At 43.2% G+C, this 26,076-nt stretch overlaps 1 protein-coding gene across 3 annotated transcripts in view; it reads right to left on the minus strand.

Moving 5' to 3' along the window:
* Window positions 1–14,953: 14,953 nt before the first annotated feature.
* MCOLN2 (mucolipin TRP cation channel 2) overlaps window positions 14,954–26,076 on the minus strand; it is a 35,377-nt gene continuing 24,254 nt past the window's right edge. For all 3 annotated transcript variants that reach the window (XM_006277510.4, XM_059728010.1, XM_014594590.3), the window contains exons 10-14: window positions 24,725–24,826; window positions 24,494–24,616; window positions 21,226–21,432; window positions 19,719–19,837; window positions 14,954–15,781 (exon numbers count right to left, since the gene is read on the minus strand). In XM_006277510.4, coding sequence (XP_006277572.2) covers window positions 15,736–15,781; window positions 19,719–19,837; window positions 21,226–21,432; window positions 24,494–24,616; window positions 24,725–24,826 — 597 coding nt within the window. In that variant the 3' untranslated portion in view covers window positions 14,954–15,735. The remainder of the gene's footprint in view (window positions 15,782–19,718; window positions 19,838–21,225; window positions 21,433–24,493; window positions 24,617–24,724; window positions 24,827–26,076) is intronic.

Below are 26,076 nucleotides of genomic sequence, written 5' to 3' on the forward strand. Positions count from 1 at the left end.
GAGAGCTATTTAATCTTTTTCCTGAAACACAAAAGGCCAAATGATCGAAAGGTATGAAGTAGTTTCTGCAATACATTAGTGACCTCTCTAATGTATTAGGGAACAACCATAATCAGCTAGCAAAGTAATAATGCTATTCAAAAATTTAAAAAAATCAGCATTGGGAGGTAAAAAAGCTGTACCACCATCCCATAAAAATTAAGTTTTTAAGTATTTTAAACATAACGTACAAAAAGGGAAGCTTTTTTTCTTCTTTGCCATTCATCCAGCATCCCTCCTTGCTTTTCAAGATGATAAAACCTACGCCACAGTTTTGACAGGTCACAATTAGTTCACTACAACACGAAAAATGCAGATTGAGTCAGACAAGCACTTCCAGCATTTCCTTTTATGTCTTCCAAATGCTGATGGATGTTCAGTGGCTGATGCTGCAAACACAGGAGTAGAGTATGTGCAAAGAGAAGTGTTAACTCACAATATATTAGGAAAGTAATGGCTTTACAATTGCTTTGCACCCAAATTTTTGAATAAGCATATAAATATCACATGCTCAATTAGGGCAATACTCAGCTCAGGACCCTCTTTCAAAAACCTTGCTTACCACGAAGTTCATAAAATACCACCCAGTCTAACAACTACCGCATCAGATTTCTGTTAAGCATCCTTAGCAGGTTTAGAGGGCTGCAATAAGACCAGTAAATCCATATATGAGCAATGTCTCTCTGGCAGTGTTTACAGCTTACTGTCTAGCATGGCTAATAATGTGGAAAATCTTCTCCTCCTCTGTTTCAAAGCTGTCTTCCGCTGCCTAGAAGATTCATATGTTACAAGTCAGATAGTCAAATTTTTTAAATCAACTACTGATTTTGTTTGTCTCCCCCATTTCAAAATGGGCACAAATGTACAAAGCCTTGACATTTTCAGCAGCATTGATGGAAGCTGCAGGTTCTCAGCAGCTCTGACAGGCTCAAGCATCTCAAAACCAAGTGAACAAAAATTAAGCCACTTTTGACCATTTGATCTACATGTGCTCCTGAATATGCAGGGAGGGTTTGACTCTCAAAAAGGAGATTATATTCTCCAAGGTGGCTCACATCTGCTTTGTATTTAGATCAGTTGACTTTGGCTCATCTCCATGAAACACTTCAAAGACAGAAACAAACAATTCAAAGTTGATGCCCCTCTCCTTTTTTTCCTACTGTTGATCTAGCAACAGATAGCTTTTGAGTGTGGGACTGTGACTTGAATTCCATGTTGCCCAGACGGTCTTATATTAATGCAATAAGATTCAAGGCAAAGTTCAGCCCTCAAAAACAGCTGCAGTTCCAACAAAGTTAAAAATTTGGTCTAAAAGACCTGAATTGGTTCCACTCTGGGAAGGTATCTACAAAGTACTCAGCAATGCTATGGAAGACCTTTAACCTGGAATAGGTTATTTGGAGTGGGCTTTTCCAAAGCCTGAGGATTTTCCTTGTGGCACTACAGTGGGGTCACACCTTGAATAGCTTGTCCCCCTGGCACAGGGGAGCAGAGGGCTGAGTGCAAACAGAGGCAAAGGGCCAAGATTCATATTTACTGTCATCCACAAACCCAATGCAGACTGAAACTGTCCCTCACCACCTTTCCCATGCCACTGTGTACTATACCCAACTACTTCTGATAAAACAATGCTATACTAAGTTTAGAACTGTGTCCCACTTCTATTTAATCCTGGCATGTGCCTGTCTTTTCCAGCAAACTTCACCTCCCTTAAGCATGCAAGCATTGGACCCTTTGCTCAGGTCTCAGTTAGTACCTCATAGGAAAGATGCCACAGGCACAGATTTACTTAAGATTGAAAGGTTTCCTATTCCTCCCTGGCTTGCACTGCAGCTATTCCTCCTGTCCATCTAGAGAAAATCAAGCAGGAGGTTATAGCACAAGTCAGGATTTCTACAGAGTCCAGGTGAACTTGCAGAATTACTGACAAGTGGCTTCAGAACGCCAACCTTGATAGATATCAGAGCCAAAATCATCCCTTATATATAAGATTTCATAGAAATTTCTCATTTTTGTCCTAGATTTTGCAACTATGTTTTATAGAAAAAAAATAATCTCAGGGTTGCATTTAACCATAGTATCTCTTTAAATCTGTTCTCCAGAGAAATGGCAATTTTTCCTGCCATCATTAACACTGACCATAATACACTGGGATTCAAAGTCCAAGTCAGCCAACTCCTCTCGTGTCAACTGACATTTGCCTCAGGAAAGCCCCCAGGATTGATCTTTAGAGGATGGAAGAAAGAGCTCAACTCCTGCTTTTGAAAATTTCCTTAAGGACTGCCATTTATATCAATGGGACTGAATTTGCATGAAAGAGGGCAACATCTGTCTTTTGATGGGCTGTGCCATTGTCCATCTGCCCAGACAATAGTGTCAGTGAAGGGGAAAAAAACATTATTGAAGCAGTTGAAGGATACCGTCTACATAGTCTTATTAACCACAATAATTAGAGGCAGCAAGTTATGTATTATTTCTCCTGGGATTAAACAGACACTGGAGGCAAACCCAGCCCAATAAAGTCTGCGTGTGGTGCTGTGCAGTTCTCATTTTCACAGCATGCTGTCCAAACACAGATGATGAGATGGATTCAATTTTGCACTGAGAACCTGTGGTCCCTCATCATCATTTAAGAATGGAGATAGTCCATTAGTAACACTATTTTGAATGCAAATAAGGCCACCTTATAACTAGGTATTTTTCAAAAGGTCTTACTAAATGGCTCTTGCTCAGGGAGTTCATTCAGGCACGGCTATATTGGGAAGGGCAGAGGGAAGGCCCCTTGTTACAACTTTGATCCTTTGCACCTATACTTGCAATTATAAAATGCATAGCTATTAAAGTCAACTAGAAGCTTCAGAGTCTCCTTCAGCCAATTGTTTAGAATTCTAAAAAATACTGACTTCATTAACACAACACAACATGTCCAGCAGTTTAGGAAAAGAGAAGTGGCTTGACCAGTGCACCTCCCTGTAGGGAATGCATAAGGAAGTAGGTTTCTCTCTGACAGCGTTTTTCTGTGGCATTTGCTATTGTATATGTGCAGCAGAGGCTAAAGTGATTTGAACAGTGTAGGTGAAAACGACACTTCAGCAGGCACTTTTCAGCAGCAGGTAATACTCAGAATATTTTTGCTTCAATAAGAAGGCAGCACTGCCCGCTTGGCAAATGCTGCCCTAGTTGTGAAGTGTAAGCTAGTGGCTGAACCTCAGGAGGTTTCAGAACTGCTGTCCAGTAGGGTATCCAGGTACAAGGGGAAAGGGGTGGGGGGTGTCACCTTCCTACACCCCCAACTTTGGCTGTGCTGCATTTGTGCAGTGAGCTCTGAGTTAACTACCTGAGCTCTGAGCTCACCACCTGATCAGGGCAGGGTCTGGCCAGATCCCCTGCTTTCAGGTGGGGGATGCTGCTGCTGCTCACCCACCCCCAAATTCAGCCACAGGGGAAAGCAAAGAATGAGTGAAAGTGGCAGCACTCTCCTGCTGGGCTCTAAAACTGCGCAAAAACAGGGGCTGTGGCCAGACATCACAGCAAGAGCTCATATATGTGGGACAGGCAAGGGGGCGTGTGACCATGTCACTACAACCCCTCTGGATACACCCCTGTTGCTGCTGTCAACCTCTCAGGCTTAAGAGATTTCCAATACAAGCATCTCCAGAGTGGAATAAGTCATTTTTGGACCTGACCTGTACATGACCTGTGGATCTCCTTGCCACAATATGTTATAGGGGCCACCTGGGAGTGATCACTAATGAAACCAGGGTATAAAACCACTGGGCTGTTCCTAGGTTAGCGACAATGTATCAGGCCAACAAACTTAACAGATACACAGTAAGAAAATGTTTGACAGAAGAAACTGCTTTACAGCGCGAGACTGAGCTCAATCTGTTCAGTTTATCAAAAAAAGAAATTGAGAGGTGACTTGATTATAGTATATAATTACTTCTTTGGGAAAAGGAAAATTACTAACAGGATTTAAACTAGCAGAGAAAAGTAAAACAAAAACCTACAGACTGAAAGGATGAAGCTGGACAAATTCAACATTAGCTTTTGAACATAGGAACCAGCTAACAGGAGAAATAGTGAGTTCTTAATCTCTTGATGTGTTCAAATCAAGCTTGGAAGCCTTTACAGAAAATATGATTTAATCAAACACAGGTCTGATTTAGTAAAAGAGCAAACATGAAATTCAGTTGTCTGTGATACACAAGATGTCAGACTAGAGAGGATGTAATGGTCTCTTCCAGCCTTACACTTTAAACCCTCTCACCTGTTCTCCTATCAAGGTCTTAGTTCTGCATTGTAATCCATATCAGTGTATTGCTGAGTCCATTATTATATTTATAAAGTGTGAATCAAGCTTTCATGCAGCATAGATTAAGATTCATAACAGCATTATGGTGCTTCTGTTGTTAATTATTTCTGAAGCATTCTGGAAAACTGAAGCACTCCCCACTGAGCTGCAGAAAGGAGATAAAAAGTGATCCTGGTAATCATCAGCTGATAAACTTCAATATTTAGGGACAATATATAAATAAAGTCCATGAATTTTAGAGAACAAGGGAAACACAAGAAGTAAATCACCCAGATTAAGCAGCATGAAGAAAAATGGAGTAAATCACCCTTTGTCCTGTTCCTACAGACAGATGTTGGGTTATAGTCCCAAAAACCTTAGAATCCAAATAAATTCTACTCCTTTTTGGTAACAGTTTTAATGCCAACTTGCTTGTCTTGACAGAATTAGTTCAGTAAAGGGACTAAATAAAAAACAGGGACTGCAAATTAGAAAAGGTTGGGCGCTTGCTAATTGAATATGTAAAATACACATAATTGAATATGTAAAATCCAAAAAAACCTCAGATTGGACATGTATCAGTGGATGAAATTCAAACCTTGTTCGCTACGTTGACTGCTTCAGAGAAAGAATTAACAATGAAATACTCAACAACAAACAATACAGCCTCTCCCTCTCAGAAAGAAGGGCCATAGAATCTCTAAGATCCAACCACCAAATCGTAATAAAACCAGTAAAGGAGGAGCTATAGTTATCCTCAACCATGAAGGCTACATAAAAGAAGCCAACAGACAAGTCTCTGACACTACCTACTATAAAAAACTAGAGGAGGATCTTACTCCTCTTTTCTCCTCAAAACCACCATCACATCATTTCCATCAGAACTACAAGAAAAACTTCAGACCCTGATCCATCCACTACCCAATCCAGGGACTTTTTACCTGCTCCCTAAAATCCACAAACAAGGAAACCCTGGCAGATCTAGCATTTCTAACCATGGAACCCTAACAGAAGACATATCAGGTTTCATTGAATCCATCTTAAAGCTGCTTGTCACCCAAAGACTAAGTTTCATCCAAGACACAACTGACTTCCTGCAAAAACTCAAAAATATAGACCACCCTTCCCAGCAATACCCTCCCTAGCCACCATGCATATCACTAGCTTATACACCAACATCCCACACCAAGATGGCATCCAAGCCTGCCTCACATATCTACAAGAACAAGATTACAACTCAGAGTATAGACCTCAGAATATCACTATCCTCACACACAACAACTTCAGTTTCAACAACCTACAATTCCTCCAGACCATGGGCACAGCTATGGGCATCCAAATGTCCCCACAATATGCCAACCTTTTTATGGCCCACCTAGAAGTAGACTTCCTCAAGATTGCACCATCAAATCCTTACTATACCTGAGATACATAGATGACATAGAATCATAGAATCAAAAAAGTAAGGTCGGAAGGGACCTTGTAAATCTTCAAGTCCGACCCCCTGCCTGGGCAGGAGGAAAACTGGGCTCACTTGACCCCAGCCAGGTAGGCATCAAGCCGCTTCTTAAAGACCCCCAGGGTAGGAGCCAGCACCACTTCCCTTGGAAGTTGGTTCCAGATCCTAGCTGCCCTGACTGTGAAGTAGTTCTTACGGATGTCTTATCTAAACCTACTCTCCAACAACTTGTGGCTGTTATTCCTTGTTATCCCGGGGGGGCGCGAGGGAAAACAAGGTCTCCCCCAAACCCTTCTGGTCCCCCCTAGTGAGTTTATAGATGGTCACCAGGTCCCCCCTCAGCCTTCTCTTGTGAAGGCTGAACAGGTTCAGGTCCCGTAGCCTCTCATTGTAGGGTCTGCCCTGCTGTCCCTGGATCATGCAGGTGGCCCTCCTCTGGACTCTCTCAATGTTATCCACATCCCTCTTGAAATGGGGTGCCCAGAACTGGACACAGTACTCCAGCTGTGGCCTGACCAGTGTCGCATAGAGGGGGAGGATCCTTGGACCTACTTGAGATGCACCTGTGGATGCACGATAAGGTCCGGTTAGACCTGCTGACCGTGACCTCGCATTGTCAGCCCATGTTCATCTTGGAGTCAGTGGTGACTCAAAGATCCCTTTCTGCCTCCATGCTCTCAAGAAGGGAGTTTCCCAACTTACAAGTGTGCTGCTGGTTACTACTGCCCAAGTGCAGCACCCTGCACTTGTCAGTATTGAAATGCATCCTGTTTTTGTTAGCCCACCCCTGCAACCTATCCAGGTCTTTCTGCAGTCTTTCCCTCCCTACTAACGTGCCCACCTCACCCCAAATTTTGATATCAGCAGCAAATTTGAACAGGTTGCTTTTCACCCCGTCGTCCAAATCGCTGATAAAGAAATTGAATAGTGCAGGCCCAAGGACCAAGCCCTGGGGGACTCCACTGCCCACTTCCCCCCAGGTCGAATATGACCCGTCCACCACCACCCTCTGAGTATGACCCTTCAGCCAATTAGCAATCCATCTGACTGTGTAGGCATCAATGCCATAGTCGCCTAGTTTTTTAATGAGGATGGGGTGGTCAACAGTGTCAAAGGCCTTGCTGAAGTCCAGAAAGACTACATCCACGGCAACACCTGCATCCAATGCTTTTGTGACCTGATCGTAAAAGGCAATCAGGTTGGTCTGACATGACCTGCCCCTAATGAAACCGTGCTGGTTGCCCTTGAGCATCATCCCTGATGCCGGCCCATCACAGATGTGCTCCTTGATGATCTTCTCAAAGAATTTCCCCAGGATTGAGGTAAGACTGACCGGCTTATAGTTGCCCGGGTCCTCCCTCCTCCCTTTTTTAAAGATGGGGACCACATTGGCTATCTTCCAATCATCTGGCACCTGGCCCGAGCACCATGAGCTTTCGTAAAGCCGTGTCAAGGGCCCTGCAATAACCCCTGCTAGCTCCCTCAACACCCTGGGGTGGAGAGCATCTGGACCTGCTGATTTGAACATGTCTAGCCCCTCCAGAAGCACTCTAACCTGGTCCTCCTCAACCTTAGGTCTTGAGGCATTCCCCTCGAGTCCGTCTTGAATCATGGTGGGAGAATCCCGGTCCCTGCACAAGAAAACGGAGGTGAAGAATTTGTTAAAGATGTCTGCCTTCTCCTCTGGTGCAACCACCAGATTGCCCAGCATATCTTGCAGGGGCCCCACATTTCCTGGTGCCTTCTTCATCCTCCCTATATATTTGAAAAAGGACTTATTACCTTTGATCTTGGACTCTAGTCCTAGCTCTATGTCTGCCTTAGCTTTCCTAACAGCCCCCCTACAGGCCCGAGCAGTGGAGGTATGTTCTTCTTTGGAGACAGCCCCCACCTTCCACTGGGTATACGCCGCTTTTTTGGTAACCAGGCATTCCTGGATGTCCTTGGTGTGCCAGGAAGGCTTTTGGGCACTCTTGCTCCCTTTGCTTCTTGTTGGGATCATCACCCCTTGGGCCCTGAGTATCGTCTCCTTAAGGAACGACCACTCATCTTGGGCACTGAGTTCCCCTGCCCTCAAGAACCCCAGCGCCTCTCCTACCAATCTCCTCAACTCGTTGAAGTTGGCCCTCTTGAAGTCTAGGGCTTCTTCATCATTTGGACCAAAACCCTGCAGTCTCTGATTGATTTCCACCAAAAATTCAACAATCATCATCCCTCTATCAGACTATCACTTGAATACTCTAACACCAGCATTTCCTTTTTGGATACCATGATCAATATCCAAGATGGCAAAAATTCAAACCACCATATATAAGAAACCCACAGACCAACATACATATCTACACAGAACCAGCAATCATCCTGAACACACCAAAACTGTAATTTTACAGCCAAGCTGTCCGATACCACCAAACATGCAGCGAGGAGATACCCATGATTGCCACCTCACAAATATCAAAAGAGCCTTCAGCCAACAAGAATACTCCTCCAAAGAGATGGATTGCACTTTTGAAAGAGCCACCCAGATACCATGTGAAGCTTTGCTGTAGTACAAAAAGAAAATCCCCACAAATCACACACAAATAGTTATGACATATCACCCTTCCCTGGAACCTACATGGAAAATCCTCAAACAACTGCAACCCATACTAGAAGAAGACCCCATTCTTAAAGAGATCTTTCCAGAACCACCCATCCTAGCCTTTAAACAAGCACGAAACCACACTAACCTCATCACCAGAAGCAAACTCCCTATGACCCAAACCACATCTAATGGATCCAGACTATGGCAGGACAAGAAATGCAAAACCTGCCAACACATCTCCACCACCCCCACTATAACTACATCCCACAACAGAACCATCACCATTCCTGGATCTTACACCTGCACCTCTAGAAATGTTATGCATCTCATCCAGTGCACAAATGCCCTGACGGAAAAGATGTAGGAGAAACCAAACAACAACTGTGCACCAGAATGAATGCACACCGAAAATCTATCAAAGAATACCCAACTACCTGTGGGGGCACATTTCTCACAGGTCAATCACTCCCTCTCCGATCTCTCAGTTCTAATCCTCAAAGGGAATTTACAAAACCTTTCTTAGACAAGCCTATGAACTTCACTTCATAAATCTACTGAATACAAAAAATCATGGACTCAATATAGACATTGGATTTATGACACATTATAACCTGCCTGACATCTGATTCACCAGGTACCTGCCTGGCCTGACCTCTTAGTCTTCTTTTCCCCCACCTTTTCTCCCCTCCCCTCCTTTTCTAAGTCCTTTGTCTCCTTGATTTCCAACTATTTCCTTTTTCATTGTTAGCCTCTTTTTTCCCTAGTATTATTACCACTGTAGTGTTTCCCCTTGGCCTCATTTTCCCCTGCTTTCCTCCCCACTTTACCTTTTTTTTGGTCTAATTTCTACCTATTTTTATTTTCACTGGCATCCTGTCACATTTTTAGCTTCTCTCACTCCTTTTTTTTTACTGATCTCCTACTTTCACTGACAGCCTCTTTTCTACCTTGTATTCTATCACTGCAATCAATGTTTCCCTTTGGCTTCCCCTCCCAATCTCCCCCCTCTCTTACCTGCTTTACCTTTTGTTTTTCTAATTTCTACCTATTTACATTTTCATGGACATCCTGCCACACTTTTAGCTTCTGTCTTTCCTTGGAGTCTCAGACCAACAGACACTCCCTATGGCTGAAGAAGGGTGACTGTGCCCGAAAGCTTGCTAAGAACTTTTTTCCAAATACTCAGTTGGTCTAATTAAAGATATCACATCTGCTCAAAGAACCTTGCCTGCCTAAAATACACATGAAAGTTTACATGAAAACTGATGACTCTATAGCCTACCCTGCTGCAGGGCAACCATGAAAAGCCTGAAAACTACTTTTGTGTATATGACAGTTTATACATAAGCAAGGAAAATCTGTGTATTTTTTTCATCTTCTGCCAAGCTAGTACAGGACTTGGATATCAGTGCACATATACAATACTAGAGCATGCTGTGATGGGCCCTAGTGTTTCGTTTCTCTCCCTGAAATCTGTAGATGAACAATCACGATTACACTGCTTCTAAAGGGCAGACCCTATGCATTACTCCATTGTGCTAACATTTCATGGTATGGATTCTTACCCCACAAGAATATCCCACCTTTTGCCACTGTTGCTTTGTGCCACACCCTGACCAACTCATCCATGGTTGTTTATTCTCAGAAGCACATCTAAAATACTCAATAATGCTAAACCACATCACTAAAATGTCCAGTGAAGGCTCTTACTAAACCAACAAGTTAGAAAAAGGGTCATTGTTCCTAGTTGCACTTTATCTTGCAAGTTCCCAGACAGATATAGTTACCCCCTTATCCTACCACCCTTAATCATCCAAGAATGGTGCCCCACCCCTTTATCTGCTTCTCAGCCATCCCTGGTGTTACTTGCCAGTTGGCACCATCACTAGATTTGGTGAAATTGTCCCTCAGAAACAATGGAGAATAAGGTTGTGGATGTAAAGGGAAAAAAATCCTAATATAATTCAAAAGTGTCAATTTAAACAGACATTGTTAACAGAAGAGGGCTTGCTTCTATTGACTTAGTCATTCCCATATACAAGGAACAGTCAGAAAGTAAGGTCTCTTAATTTCAAACTCCTAAGCCAGCCACAGACATGGAGGATTTTTTTTTCTTGCTGAATTTTTACCAAAAGAAAGCACAGTAAACTTTTAGAGATCTCTGTTAATGCCCTGAAACACTGCATGAAAAAAAGCCCAAGAGACATACCTGAGTGGCTGTTTCTGCATTACAATATTAGACCACACATCAGCTTGCACACCAGAGGCATGGACTGTATTGTCCCAAGCTCTGTACATCTTGGAGGATGAAGAGCAGACTATGAGGGCCCTGTGGGTGGGGTCCAGCAGAGGAGCTGGCAGTGTGCTGCCCGAGTGGCACTAGCACCTAGCAAGCATTTGTACTTTCAAGTCCTCTCCCTTCAAACCTTCTATGTAGTTCCTTTCCAAACAGAAATCTGATGCTCAGCATCCACAGACAAGGCAGCTCAGAGGAGCACTCCTGGCTGGATGTTATCACCACATAGTTCTTCTGGGTATGAGAAGAGTTGAATGTGCAAGCCAGCACAGTGTTGCCCAATGTTCTTTGCAGAGTGAAGTGTAAAGTTAAGATGCATTAATTTCTTGTCTTCCATTTCCAAGAGTGGGTTTGCTATACAATGTCTCACAATTGAGACTTGGGATGAGACTATCATCTCCAACCTCTTTATTTTTTGGCAAAAAAAGTAGTTTCATTCTAGGGAGGGCTTGAGTTCTCAGAGGAATAAGCCTGGTGCAACTCCACTAATATTCAGGGAGCCAATCCCAGAGCTCTGTAATGTAATGAAGCACAGAGTTTTATGCTCTTTCCTTATAAAGCGCTCCTTAAAGTTGTCATTACTCAAGAAGGAAGAATACCTATTTTACATTTTTTTCCTGACTACCTACATTAATGGTTTATCTAATTCACCTCACATCTTTGCTCCAGTACTACCTGGCTCACCAGAATACAGGTAGCCAGCCCCCCGGTCAGGGCAAAATTGTTGTAATATATGGTATCTCAACTACCCAAACGCTAGAACTACTGTGGTCAGCGTTTTGTAGTAAACCTACTATATTAGAAGACATATACAAAGTATTTTAAGTTTAGTTTGAACCCTCCAGGTGCCAGTTAGTTATGAATTTACTGCTAAAAGATTTCCTCTTAATTACCAGATCATGTAATGGCTCTCTAGCCCATTGTCAAGTTCACTAAGTTAGGATTTACAGCTAAACAAAAAGTATCAATAAGCACTGTCTGAAAACTTATATATGTAAGTTATATATATAAAGCTTATATATGAGGCATTCGTTAAAAGGGGAAAAATGCATTAACAAAAAAAATCAGCAAATACAGGCTCTTAATGTGAAAAGGCAAGGCTATTTCCAACTGCTTTATTGTTGAAAGCTCATTAGCTACAATACATTTAGTCTTTTCATGGAACCCTTTATCCTAGGATCTCCAGAATTGCTTTACAATTATCAGTTAGATCTCAGGTCACTCCTAAGTAAACATTTTCCTTCCTTTGATAAAGTGGGTACAAAAAAAAAAAAAAAAAAAAAAAAAAAAGAATCACTAAGGGGGTGAGGCATCCAAGTCAGTCAGTAACAAAGCCCAGGTACAGAGGTACAGACTACAAGGACCTCAAGTCTTAGGTATCATGCATCCATCTTTTAAATGAGTGGCTTTCAACCTTTTTTTCATTTGCAGACCCCTAAAATTTTTCAAATGGTGATTTGGACCCCATTTGAAATTTTCAGTGGAGGTGCAGACCCCTTTGAATTGTAAGTGTGGGTATTCACATATTTTTGATTGATCATAGTCCTCTTTCATGGACCCCTTAGACAGTCTGTGGACCCCCAGGGGTGTGCAGACCACAGGTTGAAAACCACTGTTTTAGATAGTAATAGAACAGATTTTGTCATTAGGCAATGGATACCTGTTCAGACTAATCAAGGTTTGTGAAAAACAATCTATCCTGTGCAAGAACAGCTCTTTATGGGATCATAGAGAAGTAGGGCTCAAAGGGACCTCACAAGGCCACATAGTCTCACTCCCTGCTCAAGGCCAGATCATTCCTGACTAAACTATCCTAGTCAAACATCCATCTACCCTGCTTTTGAAAACTTCCAAGGATGATGATTCCATAATTTCTCTCAGTAGTTTATTCCAATGTTTGATCACCCTCACAGTCAGAAAGTTCCTCCTAATCTCCACGCTAAATTGCCCCTCCTACAGCTATTGCTCTTAGTTCTGACCCCTACAGACACAGAGAAAAGCCATCTTCATCATCTTTATAATTATAGTATTATAGTTATATTATTTTCAGGTATTTGAAGATCTCCACCCGCAGTCTTCTCTTCTCCAGCCCAAATAACCCTAGCTCCTCCAGCTTCCCTCATAAATTTTGCTTCCCCGGACACCAATCATTTTTGCTGCTCTCCACGAGACTCTTTCCATGTCTACATTCTTCTTGCAGCATGGGGTCCTAAACTAGAAACAGTATACCAGGTGAGGCCTCACTAGTGATGTACAGAGTGGAAGAACCACTTCCCTTGAACTGCAAGTGACACTCCTGTTGATGCAACCCAGTGTGGTTTTGGCCTTCTACAACAAGAACACCCTGTTGGCTCATATTCAGTTGATGGTCTACAGTAACCCCCCAGCTCCTTTTGTGCAGTACTTCACCATAGATGGCAGAAGGCTGGGGCTAACAGAGCTTAGACCCCCAGACACAGGCAGCGATGGCAGTGCCGAGCATCACAGGGCAGCCTGGGCATGGGCTCTGGGAGGCTGCAGCAGTGTGAGGAGGGGCACATAGACACAGAGAAGCAGCCAGAGCCTGCAGGCAGTCAGGAACTCAGCCTGGCCGGGCCATGTGTGGAGCAGCGTGCAGCAAGTAAATGTGGGGAAGGGAAGCAGCACAGGAGAGGAAGGGGTATTGGGGCAGGGGGGGCACAGATCAAGGCCTCCACAGTGGGGGAGGGAGTGGGGCAGAGGAAGGGGCAGGAGTTGGGGTGAATTGGGTCCTGGACAGATTGCGAGAAGGTTGGAGTCTGGGCAGCCCATCCAGGGCTGTGGGGGGCGGGCTCCTGCTGCTGGCATAGGGGGCATGTGCCCCCCAGATCTGTGTGCAGGTGAAGGTGGGCTGCCGCTGTGGACTAGGCTCTGTGCCCCACTGCCAGTGATCTGGCAGCCATGCAATGCCATATGCCTCCTGCACACTGGCTGCGCCGTGTCCCCTGCCCACCCAGCAGTGGGAGACCCATGAGATAGTGGGGCGCAGAGCCCAGCCCTCAGTGGCAGTCTGCCTCCCCCCTACACAGATCTGGAGGGCACATGCCCCCATACCTGCCCCAGGGGTGTGTACAATGGTGGGAGGCTCCCCCCCCCATGCCCCTGGATGAGCTTCCTGGACTCCGACCCTCCCATGACCTGCCCTGGGGCCCCAGTCACCTCAGCCCCTGGCCCACTCCCTCCCTCCCTCACTGAGGGGGCCTTGATCTGCCCCCCCAACACCCCCTTCCTCCTCTGCACCCCTTCCTGTCCATAGATTTACCTGCTGGGTAACGTCTGTGTGCATCTGTCCATCTGTCTGTCTGTGTGTGTCTGTGTCTCTGCATGTGTGTGTCTGTGTGTGTAGAAGTATCTTTTAAGTTTAAAGTTTTACTCAGTCCCCCCCAAATAATATTTTCTCCCTGCATCTATGACTTCAACCTAACGCAGGAGTGGGCAAAATGGTAGATCCACCCAGCAGCCAGACTCCATTTCCCAGCAGTCCCTGCCCATGTCACTGCAGCTGGTTTCCATGGAGAGCCCATGAGCAGCAGGGTAGCACAGGGCTGGGGTTTCCATGGAGACCAGTCCCAGCAGTGCTGGCAGGGTGCACAGCTGGGCGGGGAGCTGCTCTGGGGCCAGGGCTGGGATCTCGCAGTGGTGACATCGTGGTCCAGAGCTGGGGCACAGCCATGATCCGCGGCCTACATGCTCCTGCCCAGGGTGTGCGGGCAGCAAATTGCAGCTCTGTATTGGCTCCAGACCATGCTGTCACCACCACAGGATCCCAGCCCCAGAGCAGCTCCCCACCCAGCCATGTATCCTGCCAGCACTGCTGGGGCCAGTCTTCATGGAAACCCTGGCCCCATGCTGTCACAGCCCTGCTGCTCGTGGGGTCTCCAAGTAAACTGGCCACAATGATGTGGGGAGGGACTGTTGGGAAATGGAGTCCACCATGAGCCTGATCCAGCCCACAGGCTGGACTTTGGCCACCCCTGGCCTAACCACTCGTTCCCCAGTCTGCATTTGTGCTTGTGATCATTCCATCCCCAAGTGCAGGACCTCGCACTTGTCATTCTTGAATCTCATTTAATTGATTGTGGACTATTTCTCTGGTTTATTCAGGTCATTCTGGATCCTAGCCTTACTCTCCAAAGTATCTGGACCTCCACCCAACTTGGCGTCATCTGCAAATTTGTTAATTGTGCACTCAATCCTACTGTTTATAAAGATATTAAACAACATCTGATACTTGCTGTGAAAAAAAGTTCCAACCACACAATATCGAGTGTAGATTAATTTATCTATAATTATGGTGATAGTAAAGTGCTGAAATTAATACATGATCTGCAAATCATCCACATGAAAAAAATTAGGGAATAGTGGAGGAAGCCTCCAGCCAGGAACAAAGCAGACAAATAGCTCTGTTTTCTAGAAGAGAAGAGTAAGTAATTTATCTATAGTTTAACAGTTAAAAAAAAACAAACAACAACACACAAGAGCAAGAACAGCAATTATTTTGTACTTTTGTGCAGGTCTGCATATTACACAAATTTATTTCAATGAACCAAATCTTTTTTGTGGTAAACAAATTATAAGTCTCATGTCTGAGTACATTCATTCACGTGAATGAGCCATACATTTCCCTTCCAAGAATTGCAATATTTTACATTGTCCTTAAAAACAAGCAGATTAAGTCTTCAAATACTGTTCTACATATTTTTTTTAAGAAATAGATTATCAGTTTGTAGCCTGACCTTGACTGGTGCTGATCAACCCAAGCTCCCACAGAGATTTCTCAGGGTTAAGCCTTCTCTATGGTTGTGGAACCCAGAGTGAGAGTAGCTGTCAGTGCTTTCTATTCCCCAGTAAAGGCAAGTCTTGAACTTCCACCATGGTCAGCCAGCTGACACCAGTGAGTAGCAGCTTTTTCTTCCCGCAACACTTTAAGTGTTTTAAGTCCATTTACAAGGAAATAATGGATCTCTTGGCAATTTTGGGGAAAATTTTCTGCCAAAGTTGCCCCTCTTGCACACTCTTGAGCAGCAAGCTTCAGTAGCAGGTCATCAGTTAATAAGTATCAAGCTGTCATCACTTTGTCGACGTCTGTGACTAGGAAAAAAATCCACAATTCTTCATTCAACAAAAAAGGCGATATTAAATATTTAGGGGTGCTTAAATCTCTCTCAGGCAACTAAAAAGATTCTGCCCATCTTAAAAAACAAAAAAACCCATAGGGTTGGAAGGAACCAAGGGATGCAGGATTTATTGTTTTTAAACCACCTTCAACAGATGCTTAATGGGCCTCTTTCCAAAAACCTACAGGGAAGTGATTTATGAAGGTGGTTTATTATGCTCTCAGCAAAAGGAAATATGTTGGGCTATCAATTTGAAAGAGAACCCATTAAGTGATCATGAAATCAGGTAAATTCCAGTAAGTTCTTGTGGCTATTAGCAATCTCTAACGAGAGAAATATTTTTTCCATCTGACAGGAACATGGATATTCAAGACAACAATTTAAATAGGATTCTAACCCACGTCAGAGACAACAGATCCCCCAATATTTGATGTACTTTCTGGGGCTCCCCTAGTCAAAAAAGCCCTAATTTAATAAAAACATAGTTTATTGGGGTACAATATCCCAAGCCAAGCCACATCCTAACCTCCTAGGAGTAAGTGATACCCACCCTTGTTGCCCATTTTGTTCCATGATTCCCTGTTTTAATCCACCTCTCCCAGAAACTGCAGGCAACCAGTAGAATTGCAGACAATTGGAACTGACATCTGTCAGCAACCTAAAGCTCCCAGTCCCCTGCCTCTGGTGCTCTTTCTAGTGCCAGCTAAACCACAACTTCCTATAGCCAGGAAAGGAGAAAAGTATCCAAGTCTGCCTGCAACCTAGACTAGTGTTGAAGCTGCAACTTGGTAACAAGCTCATGGAAACTCCTACCTTTGAAGCACCCAGAGACACTACTAAGAGCCTGAGATGCCTCCCCTCCTCTCTCACAAACCAGAGGTTTCTTTCATCCTTTCAAGGGCACATCAGGAGCAGAGACCATGGTATACAAGAACTTCAGGTATAACACAGGTGGCTCTCTGTTGTCTGATAGTCTTTATGAACAGAATTTGTCAGGCTAGTTTGAGTCAGGATGTCAAATTCTGCTCCTCTTCCCTCAGACTATGCATACAGCATAACAGAATCACAGTACTACAACCACCAGGGCCTCTTTACAGCTGCTAATGTCAGCAAGCAACAACTCTGAGCATGTTCTAAGAGGTCTGTCTTATGCTCTAATAGGAACTCAGCATGGCCTTGATGTCAACATTTTTCTTTTTTCCTTATAGGAACATTATCTTAAAGGGACATCAATTTTGTAAGATTTCTCTATAGTTACGTAGGGAAACCAGAGAACAAGGCAGTTTTTTACTAGTCCCATAACCTCCAGAGGGGCAAGAGCTACCTACCAGGGTTATAATACAAGTCTTACTCACAGATGACTCACCCTGTCCAAGTTTGCTGATGACACCCAACTATGGGGGGAGGTAAACAAACCAGAGGGCAGGGAGCAAATCCAGGCTGATTTGGACAGGCTGGGGAAGTGGGCAGAACAGAATAGGATGTAGTTTAACAAGGTTAAGTGTCATGTGTTGCACCTAGGGAGGAAGAATCATCAACACTCCTACAGCCTGGGAGGTACCATTCTAAGTAGCACCACTGTGGAAAGGGATCCTGGAGTCACAGTTGACTCCAAAATGAACATGAGTCACCAGTGTGATGAAGTAATAAGTAAAGCTAACTGCACTCTTTCTTCCCTAAGTAGGTGCATCACAAACAGGTCTAGGGAGGTGATACTTCCCCTCTATGCAGCATTGGTCAGGCTACAGCTGGAGTACTGCGTCCAGTTTTGGGTGCCGTACTTCAAGAGGGATGTAGATAACCTGGAAAGGGTTCAGAGGAGGGCCACCCATCTGGTTAAAGGCCTACAGGAAAAACCTTATGAGGACCGGTTGAGGGACCTGAATCTCTTCAGCCTCTGCAAAAGAAGGCTGAGAGGTGATCTTGTGGCCATCTACAAACTCACCGGGGGAGGGGGGGGTGCGCCAGCAGGAAACAGGGGATACGTTTACCAGGGTGCCCATCGGGGTAACTAGAAACAATGGCCACAAACGGAAGGAGATCAAATTTAGATTGGACATCAGGAAAAATTCTTTACAGTGAGGGTTGACAAAATATGGAATATGCTTTCAAGGGAGGTGATGCTACCTCCTTCCTTGGAGGTATTTAAGAGATGATTGGGCAAACACCTGGCTAAGATCATCTGATCCCAGCACTCTTACCTGCCTGGGGCAGGGGGTTGGACTCGATGATCTAATAGGTCCCTTCTGACCCTGAAATCTATGATGGGCATTACCAAATAACTCAGGTGATGTTCCAGGGTCTCTAGAAAGGAGGTTACTGGAAATTATTTTCCCTTATCATGGCTTGCCTTGTTTTGCTTCAAAGGTTGCAATTTGCAGAGATGTCACTTGTTTTACCCACCTGTGGTGCCACACACTGCACATTCAGGAATTCCCCATGCTGCTACCTTGCAGCACAGGGGAATTTTTTGATCCCGGGAGATCCTGGGGTCAAAAAAACCTGCGCAGAAAAAAAGCAGGGTGATACACGTGGTGGCACCACGCACCACCAAAAACTGGAGCCTGGCTAGCCAGAGCCACACTCCAGCTGGCAGCCAGGCTCCCAGGTAAGACTGCTAGGGCCAGCAAAGTTGCTGGCCCCAACCTCCCCTACCCCACCCAGGGTAACCTGCCACACACCACAGCATGTGTGGCACAGGCATTCCCTGGGGAACCAAACATCCACACTTGTCTGGACGTGGCCATGATAGTCAAATTTTGATCCTGGCAAGCACCAAATAGGTGACCTCAGCAAAGTGAACATCCAGTCTCCTCTTGAAGATTTCCAGGGTAGGTGATGGCACCACCTCTGGAGGGAGATTATTCCACAGTCTGGACACCCTAACTGTGAAGACATTTTTCCTAGTGTTAAGCCTGAAACGGTGTTCTCGGAGTTTGTGGACATTACTTCTGGTTTTCTCCAAGGGTGCCCTGGTGAACAGATGTTCACCAAGCCCTTGATGTACTCCCATGATGTAGCGGTAAGCTGCTACCAAGTCCCCTCTCAGCCTTCTCTTTTTTAGGGTGAAGAGGCCCAAGTCCCTCAGCCTTACCTCCTACAGCTTGCCTTGCAAGTCTCTGATCATATGGGTGGCTCTTCTCTGGACTCTCTCAAGACTTTCCACATCCTTGTTGAAGTGCAGCGCCCACAACTGGACGGAGTACTCCAGCTGCAGTCTCACTAATGCCGAGTAAAGCAGAAGAATCACTTCCTTGGTTTTACATGAGATGCATCGGTTGATATATGTGTCAGAGTATTGTTTGCTCTGTTGGTTACAGCATCCCACTGACAGCTCATGTTCATGCTATGGTCTATTATTACCCTTAGGTCCCTTTCAGTCGTGGTGCTAGTCAGTTTGGCGCCACCAAGCCTGTAAGTATGTTGGGGATTGTTCAACCCCAGACGGAGCACTTTACATTTCTCAATACTGAACTTCACCTGGTTCTGATCCGCCCAACTTGCCAGCCTGTCTAGGTCTGCCTGTATCTGCAGCCTATTTTCAAGTGTGACCACTGAAAGTTTCAGATCTATGGACTTTCCTGACCTCACTCATCTCTCCATGTGCACTTACCAACACTGCCTACCTCTTGCAGTATTTTTCACCTGGTTGTCTCAAAGCACATTACAAAAAAAGTTGCAATTAAACACAAAATTGCCTCTTTCCCCTTCCCCTACCATGATTACATTTAAGGAAATAACTAGGCTGTCAAACAAGAGAGAAAAAGGGGTAATATACTCAGGAAGCTGACCATTCTATAGCTAGATTTCTGGGGTGCCTGCAGCAGTGAAAAACTATACTGGCAACAGAACCAACACTAGGGTGCTTAAAATTGTACAGTTCATAGAATCAATACAGCAACTGTACTAACCTTCCACAACAGCAGATGAAAGGTACAGAAGCCTGCAGTTCCTTTCCATACTCTATGCTACTGCATTCTTTTAGGAATTCATGAAGATCTGTCACTGGAAGGCCATTTTGTTGGTATTTCTGGAAAATAGAATACCTTAGAGTACATAAAAAATCATCCCCTGCAACAATGTTCTAAGCCTACCAGAACAGTGTTGAAATTAGTGCTGCAAACTACATTAATAGATGAAGCTATCCCTACAGCTGAGAGAAGCATAGCTGGAGGAACAGAAGAAAAGCTATATATATAAAAAAAAAAAAAGATAAATACAGTTCAGATATCCCCTTTTAGGCCTTTCCTGTATAGCTTCCTGGATACATTTTTTTTATTTTAAATAAGAGCAGGGTCTTTGCTCACTCCTACAAATTAGCAGTAAATATAGTAATTTATACACTGGGTTCTGATTTATTAAATAACTCCAACTGCAACTTTCTGAATGCCTTGAAGCAGAAACCATGAGCAATGACTTAAGTTTTGTCAACACTTCTTGTAGATGATGCTATCCAAGATACTTCAACATACTGACATTCAACTAGTTCTCCTTTAAGTATTTTGATTCAAAGGAAATAAACAAAGTAAACCCTATGCCTCCTCAGTTTACCTGACCATCAAGAAACTGTCAACCAATCATGTTTTGAAATGTTTGGGGAAAAAAAGCCTTTGGCTACCCTAATTTTGTGCTTCATATACTTCCACTACATAGCTACTACTACCCTGCTATATACCTGGCAGGAAGACACAGGGACAATAACTAGAGGCTGGTTTCTAAATAAAGCCTTCCAACAGGTCACCCAAATCACCAGGAAGCAAGTATGTAACAACAGATGGTACTACTAAATAAGGGAGATACCTTTAGAGGGTAAGAATGAAGGGAGCAATCTGGAGATGTTCTCTGACCCTGTGAGTGCTGTGGTTCTAGCTTGTTATTAATTAGCACAGGTAATACCATTCAGTAAGCAACTGATGGCTGCAAGATTCAGATCTGTACTGTTAAGCTATTTTAACTGATCTGCTTCTCTTCCTCTCTTCTTCCCCACTAGTGTTAGTACATCCTGGGGACCAGCTTCAGTCAAATGTTTTGCTGCTATGCAAATGCTCTTAGACATCTAGTAAAAAATCCCCAGCTCCATAGAACAAGCATTTCAGATTTTAACCTTCCCCTTTCTCTCCCTCAAGCTATTGTTCTGACCCATAAGTTAAACCCAGGCAAAAGTGGAAAGTGGGAGAGAGAAGGTGCATATTAAATTACTTTTTCATACCAGTCCGTGGATGAAAGAAATTCACTCTATTTGCCTCCCACTCCCCATCCCACATATCTTAAGCTAAAAGTTTTTGGTTATCCTCACTATGCATTAAAATCACTCAGCACCTCAGGAGCCCTTTCATTTGTCCAGCATTATGGTTTAACTAATGAGAGTGAATGCTGAATAATTAATTAGAAGAGAGAGTAACAGAGACAATGATTTACCTTTATAGTATCATAGGAATCTGTAATGAGTGCAATAAAAAGGCTGAGGATCATGTATATAAACAAACTAATGAAGGAATACAGATATAGTCGACTGAATAACCACACCAAGGTGCTCTTCTGTTGTATTTGAGCGAAAGTTGCAAACATGTCATCACCATTCACCAGAGAAAACAGACATTCAGCAACTGTGTTCAGGTCTTCAAACTAGGGGAAAAGAAAAAAAGAAGACAAACAAATATAAAATAGTGAAAGTGACTTCATTTCCCCTCTTTTCCCTAGGTTCTAAGGTTAATTAATGCATCCAGATGAGAGGGAGGAAAAGAAAGAGGGCCAAATATTTTTCCAAGTGTTTACTCAAAGCAAAGTCACCCTAAAACCAAATCCGTGATGGCATAATCATTTGGCTCAGAGGCAGACAGAATTCTTTTCCATATATATGCACTTGACATTTTACTTTAGTATTGGTGACAGCAAGATAACCCCTTGACACCCTGGCAGAAAATATAAACAAGTAGCCATCAGAACCTACACAGCAACTTTCATTAAGGTATCTTACACTGCTTATAAGGTGTAGTTTGTGCTTTTCTACACATAATGAGGAGATTAAAGGCATGGAGAGTTTGTGACTTAACACTGAGTTACTGGGAAAATAGAACTCAGGTCTTCTGACTCAGTCCATCACTCTTTGGATGAAAGACTGAAAAATCTGCATTTAATACATCGGTAGATCTGTTAGATTTCATGTGTTCTCTGTATTTCAAGCAGCACACAAATGGAGTCGCTACCGTTACTCTAACCTTTGCAAGGGATGAGGGGCAGGAAATGGGGCAGAGGGTTTTCAGAAAGACACCAAGTTTTTTATTTGGTGGCATTTTAAAAATGCAATTGCAGAAACACAGGGCAACTCAATACTCATTTTCCAATTCATACTCCAAACCTAGAACTCACTTTGAAACTGTTCTGTAAGAGAGAGTTGACAACTCTCATTATACACAAAATTAAGCAAATATTTAAACTAATTCACAGTAGAAGTTACTGTAAAGAAATCATTTGTTGATCCCACCTTTAAGTCATTCTGTGTAACAAGGTTCTAGACATAACAGCTATTAAAACTCAAAGACTTAAATAAGTTAACAAACTGAGATTAAGCGACCAGTGTAAATTTACGGATAATGGGAGCATATTGTAACAGAAGCACCAGGACTGGTCTGGACCACAGGTGTAATGTTCTGCTCCAGGAGTGCCTTGTTTTTATTTTGATACATATTTGGCTCCAAATGCTGTGACTCTACAAAATTTGGAGGAAAAAGTAAAGGTTTTAAGAAAAAATGGGGGAGGGGGGATTTTGGAGCAGGCTGAGTGCTCTAATGCATAGCCACCTGAAACTACTTGTTCAAGCTTCTTACTTCTGAGACAGAAAAGCAGTTCAATGAACAACCAGGGAGAGAGCTCTTCCATGCTAGTCACACTGCTTATCGGTTGCCCCTTCCCCATCACAACAGGGAATCTACCTCTTCATTGGAGAAGGCTTCTCTGAAACCACAAGTTGTGGGGTAGGGGGGAAGACAGAAGTGGAAACACAAGAGCTCCCCATAGGGCTTAAATAATTCCCACTAGGAAAATGAGTGGGGAGTTTTGTGTTACTCCCAATCCCAAGTATCAAGGCTTGTGGGTGATACAGAAAATTCGAGATAGTAAAGGAGGGCTATCACCAAACATTACGCTTCTCTTCCTCCTCCACCTTTACCACTTATTATCTTTCCTTCATTTAAAAAAACTCCAAAAGAAACCAACAACAAAAACACAGTTCTTTACTACCTACTGCTTCACATAATGCTGCATATCTTTCCACTGCACTATCCTGGAGACAAATCTCACTAGATTGCTACACAAGGTTTTATTCCTGGGAGTGTCAGATTGGTGGGACATTAAGCCAGGGACTCTTCCATTATCACATTCTGCACAAGACTTTCAGTGACACTGAAGATGAGCTTGGATGAGAATCAAGTCATGCCTTTTTCAGACTGCAGTCAAAATTACAAACACATGGAAAAGCAAGGTGCCTGCACTAGGCTGCTCTGTGCAGGACAATAGTGCCCTCTAGTGAGAGATGAAACAGTTGCTAGAGCATTACAAACCACAGTAACTAAAGCTAAAAATTGATTTCCTTATCAATATGCCACACTGAGCAAGACAGTTTTAAAAGATAACTAGTCAAGCATTTGTTTACTACGCTTTCACTCACTTATACAATTAAGATGCTCACTACTTGAAGATTTGGCGAGTCAGCATCTCAGGGAAATGATTGTTCCTTATAGTTTACTGTGTGCAATCCTGCAATCTATTGTAGGTTTTCTGGGGAGATTTCTAAAAAGCTTTAGGCAGTATTCAGTCTGCATGTAGTTTAGATGATGTCACTAAGTGCCAAGGATAAGATTAATACACATTTTGTATTTGGTTTCTTAAAATTCCTAACATAGGGGCAAGACATTACAGGTTTGTGTTACAGCATTAAAATGTTACAGCATTAAAATGATGCCAAACAATGAAAAAACAGTTAATACACTGCTTCCAACACACATCAGCAAGTACATGATTATGAATACTCAGAAACAAATCTCTTATCTCCAACCAGTTGTTCTTTCCTTGTTAGAGCACTTTACACATCAAGCCAAGTAACTAGCCTTTGATATTTATTTAAACTGCTATTTTTATTTTGTGACGTAGTGAACAATGCTTGGAGCTGTCCTGCATAAATGCTAAACTTACTGATTTTCCAAATCATCATATTTTAGGATCACAATCAAGTGTGCAAAAGTTTTTCCTACTACTCCTCTAAGGGTAAAAGCTACAAGCAATGAAAACCCCCCAAGATGACAAGTGGGGGCTAAAAGTGTCAGCATCCAGGTTGCACATACAGGATAGCATGGTTCAGCTCCAGTGCAACAACAAAAGGTGGGAGAATGTCAGGAAGTTCTGGTGCAAGTGCTATTGTGGTAGTATTTGAAATGGCAGCAGGGAAATTTATATACACACATTGTGGATGCAATAGTAATGGCTGCTTATTTAAGGCCAAGATACATTTTGCCTTAAAAACCTTCACCTATTTAGTTACATGTTGAGAATACAGGGCTCCCTAACCTCAAGTTACATACATGAAGTAAAGACTATAATGAAGATTTGTATCTAAATATTTAATGAAGATTTCTTATTTCAGATATTTGTGCAGTTACTTCATTTTTAAGGTCTCCTAATAGTTACATACCTTTTCGTGATAAGGCCCCAGTACAATCCAGCCACAGAAAGTATAGCCAAGATAGATCATCCCAGCACAACAGCAAAACCTCAGCACTTTGGGTAGTGATGCCTGCATTGTTAAAATGAGCACCTGGAAAAGTGGGGTATAAAGGAAGAGACAATAAAAAGGACACGTTAAATGATATGGAAGCGAACAACAAACATGTTCCAGCTGTTGAACACCCGATTCCATACTTACATTGTATGTTTGGAAATATCCTAAGTATCTAATGACTCCAACCCAAACAAACAGAGTGGATGTTCCAAGTAAAATGCTGCAAACATCATAGCTTGTGAGGTTCTGAAAAATGCAACACACAAATGAGTAACAAAACATATTGAGAGACACCTTTGCATGAAACAATACAGCTTTAAAATCCATATGGAAAGACTGGAAGATTGGAATACAATTAGTCTAAGCAGCCTCAGTTTACATTCCAATTCCTGTTGGACTGTGGATAACAAAGCACACAAGAACAAGAATTCGCTTAAAACCTCTGAGCACTGCATCACTTTCAACATGGGTACAAGAACATTACACAATTAGATTGAATTCTCATGGAAGTCCAGAAAAAGAGCTTAGTATTTATTATTCTTCAGTTTATGGCAAAACTAGTGATGGTGCTTCTGCCTACACTAATATTTTCAGCAGCATTAATGACCACCTAGTGACCCTGTTAACTTGAAACAGTTTCTGTCTACACAAAGGGTTTATACTGCTCATGGCCATAAGAAGTAATTGTATGTGGCTCTGCTTTGAGGCCTAGAACTGCCAAACAGTCACAGAAAACAGGTAGAAGAAACTAAGGGTGTTCACAGACACGGGTAAAACAAACTCACAAAACAAAAAAAAAACCCCAGTGCTTTACTTTCAGCTCAGTGTGCCCCTGCACTGAGCACAGCACATTCCCAGAAGAGCAACTGCATCAATTTGACCCAGCTCCCCAGTGTATAGCTGATTCATCTATTAGATAAAAGCCCCAGAAAGCCACGCTGAAGTGTGCAAGCTATACAGATACTGGGGAGCTGGGTCAAACTGATGCAATTCCTCTTCTGGTAAAACACTCTTTGTTTTGTTTTGTTTTCCGTCTACGTCTGACAGCACCCTAAAGTTTTTATCTCCCCACTGCGCCTGTGACCAATTTCGTCAACCCTTGTTCACATACTGCTTGTGCTATTCTGTGCACATGTCTCACTAGCATTCAGAGCATGCTGTCTGCCCAGATATTCCAGAGCACCCCTATACAAATGCATCAGTCTGCGTGAATACGCACATTCTGTTAACATATGGCTGTGTTGTGGGAAAGGGAAAAAGACACCCCCCCCAAAAAAACCCCAAAACAACAAAAACCATTTGTTGCTCTCTAGAATGAGCTTGTTGCAAAGGACTAGCAAGACACCACTGGACTTGTGGCCTAGGCAGTCCATGAAAGCAAGTTACTGCAGTTACAGTTCCACTCCTATGCCCTAGAGTTTGGGTACACTTTAGTACAGATGTCAAAAAGCCTGAGGCTGAGTAGATTCAATCTTCACAGTTCAATAAATCAATTT

This window comes from Alligator mississippiensis, chromosome 5 (assembly GCF_030867095.1).
Source record: "Alligator mississippiensis isolate rAllMis1 chromosome 5, rAllMis1, whole genome shotgun sequence".
Lineage (NCBI taxonomy): Eukaryota > Metazoa > Chordata > Crocodylia > Alligatoridae > Alligator > Alligator mississippiensis.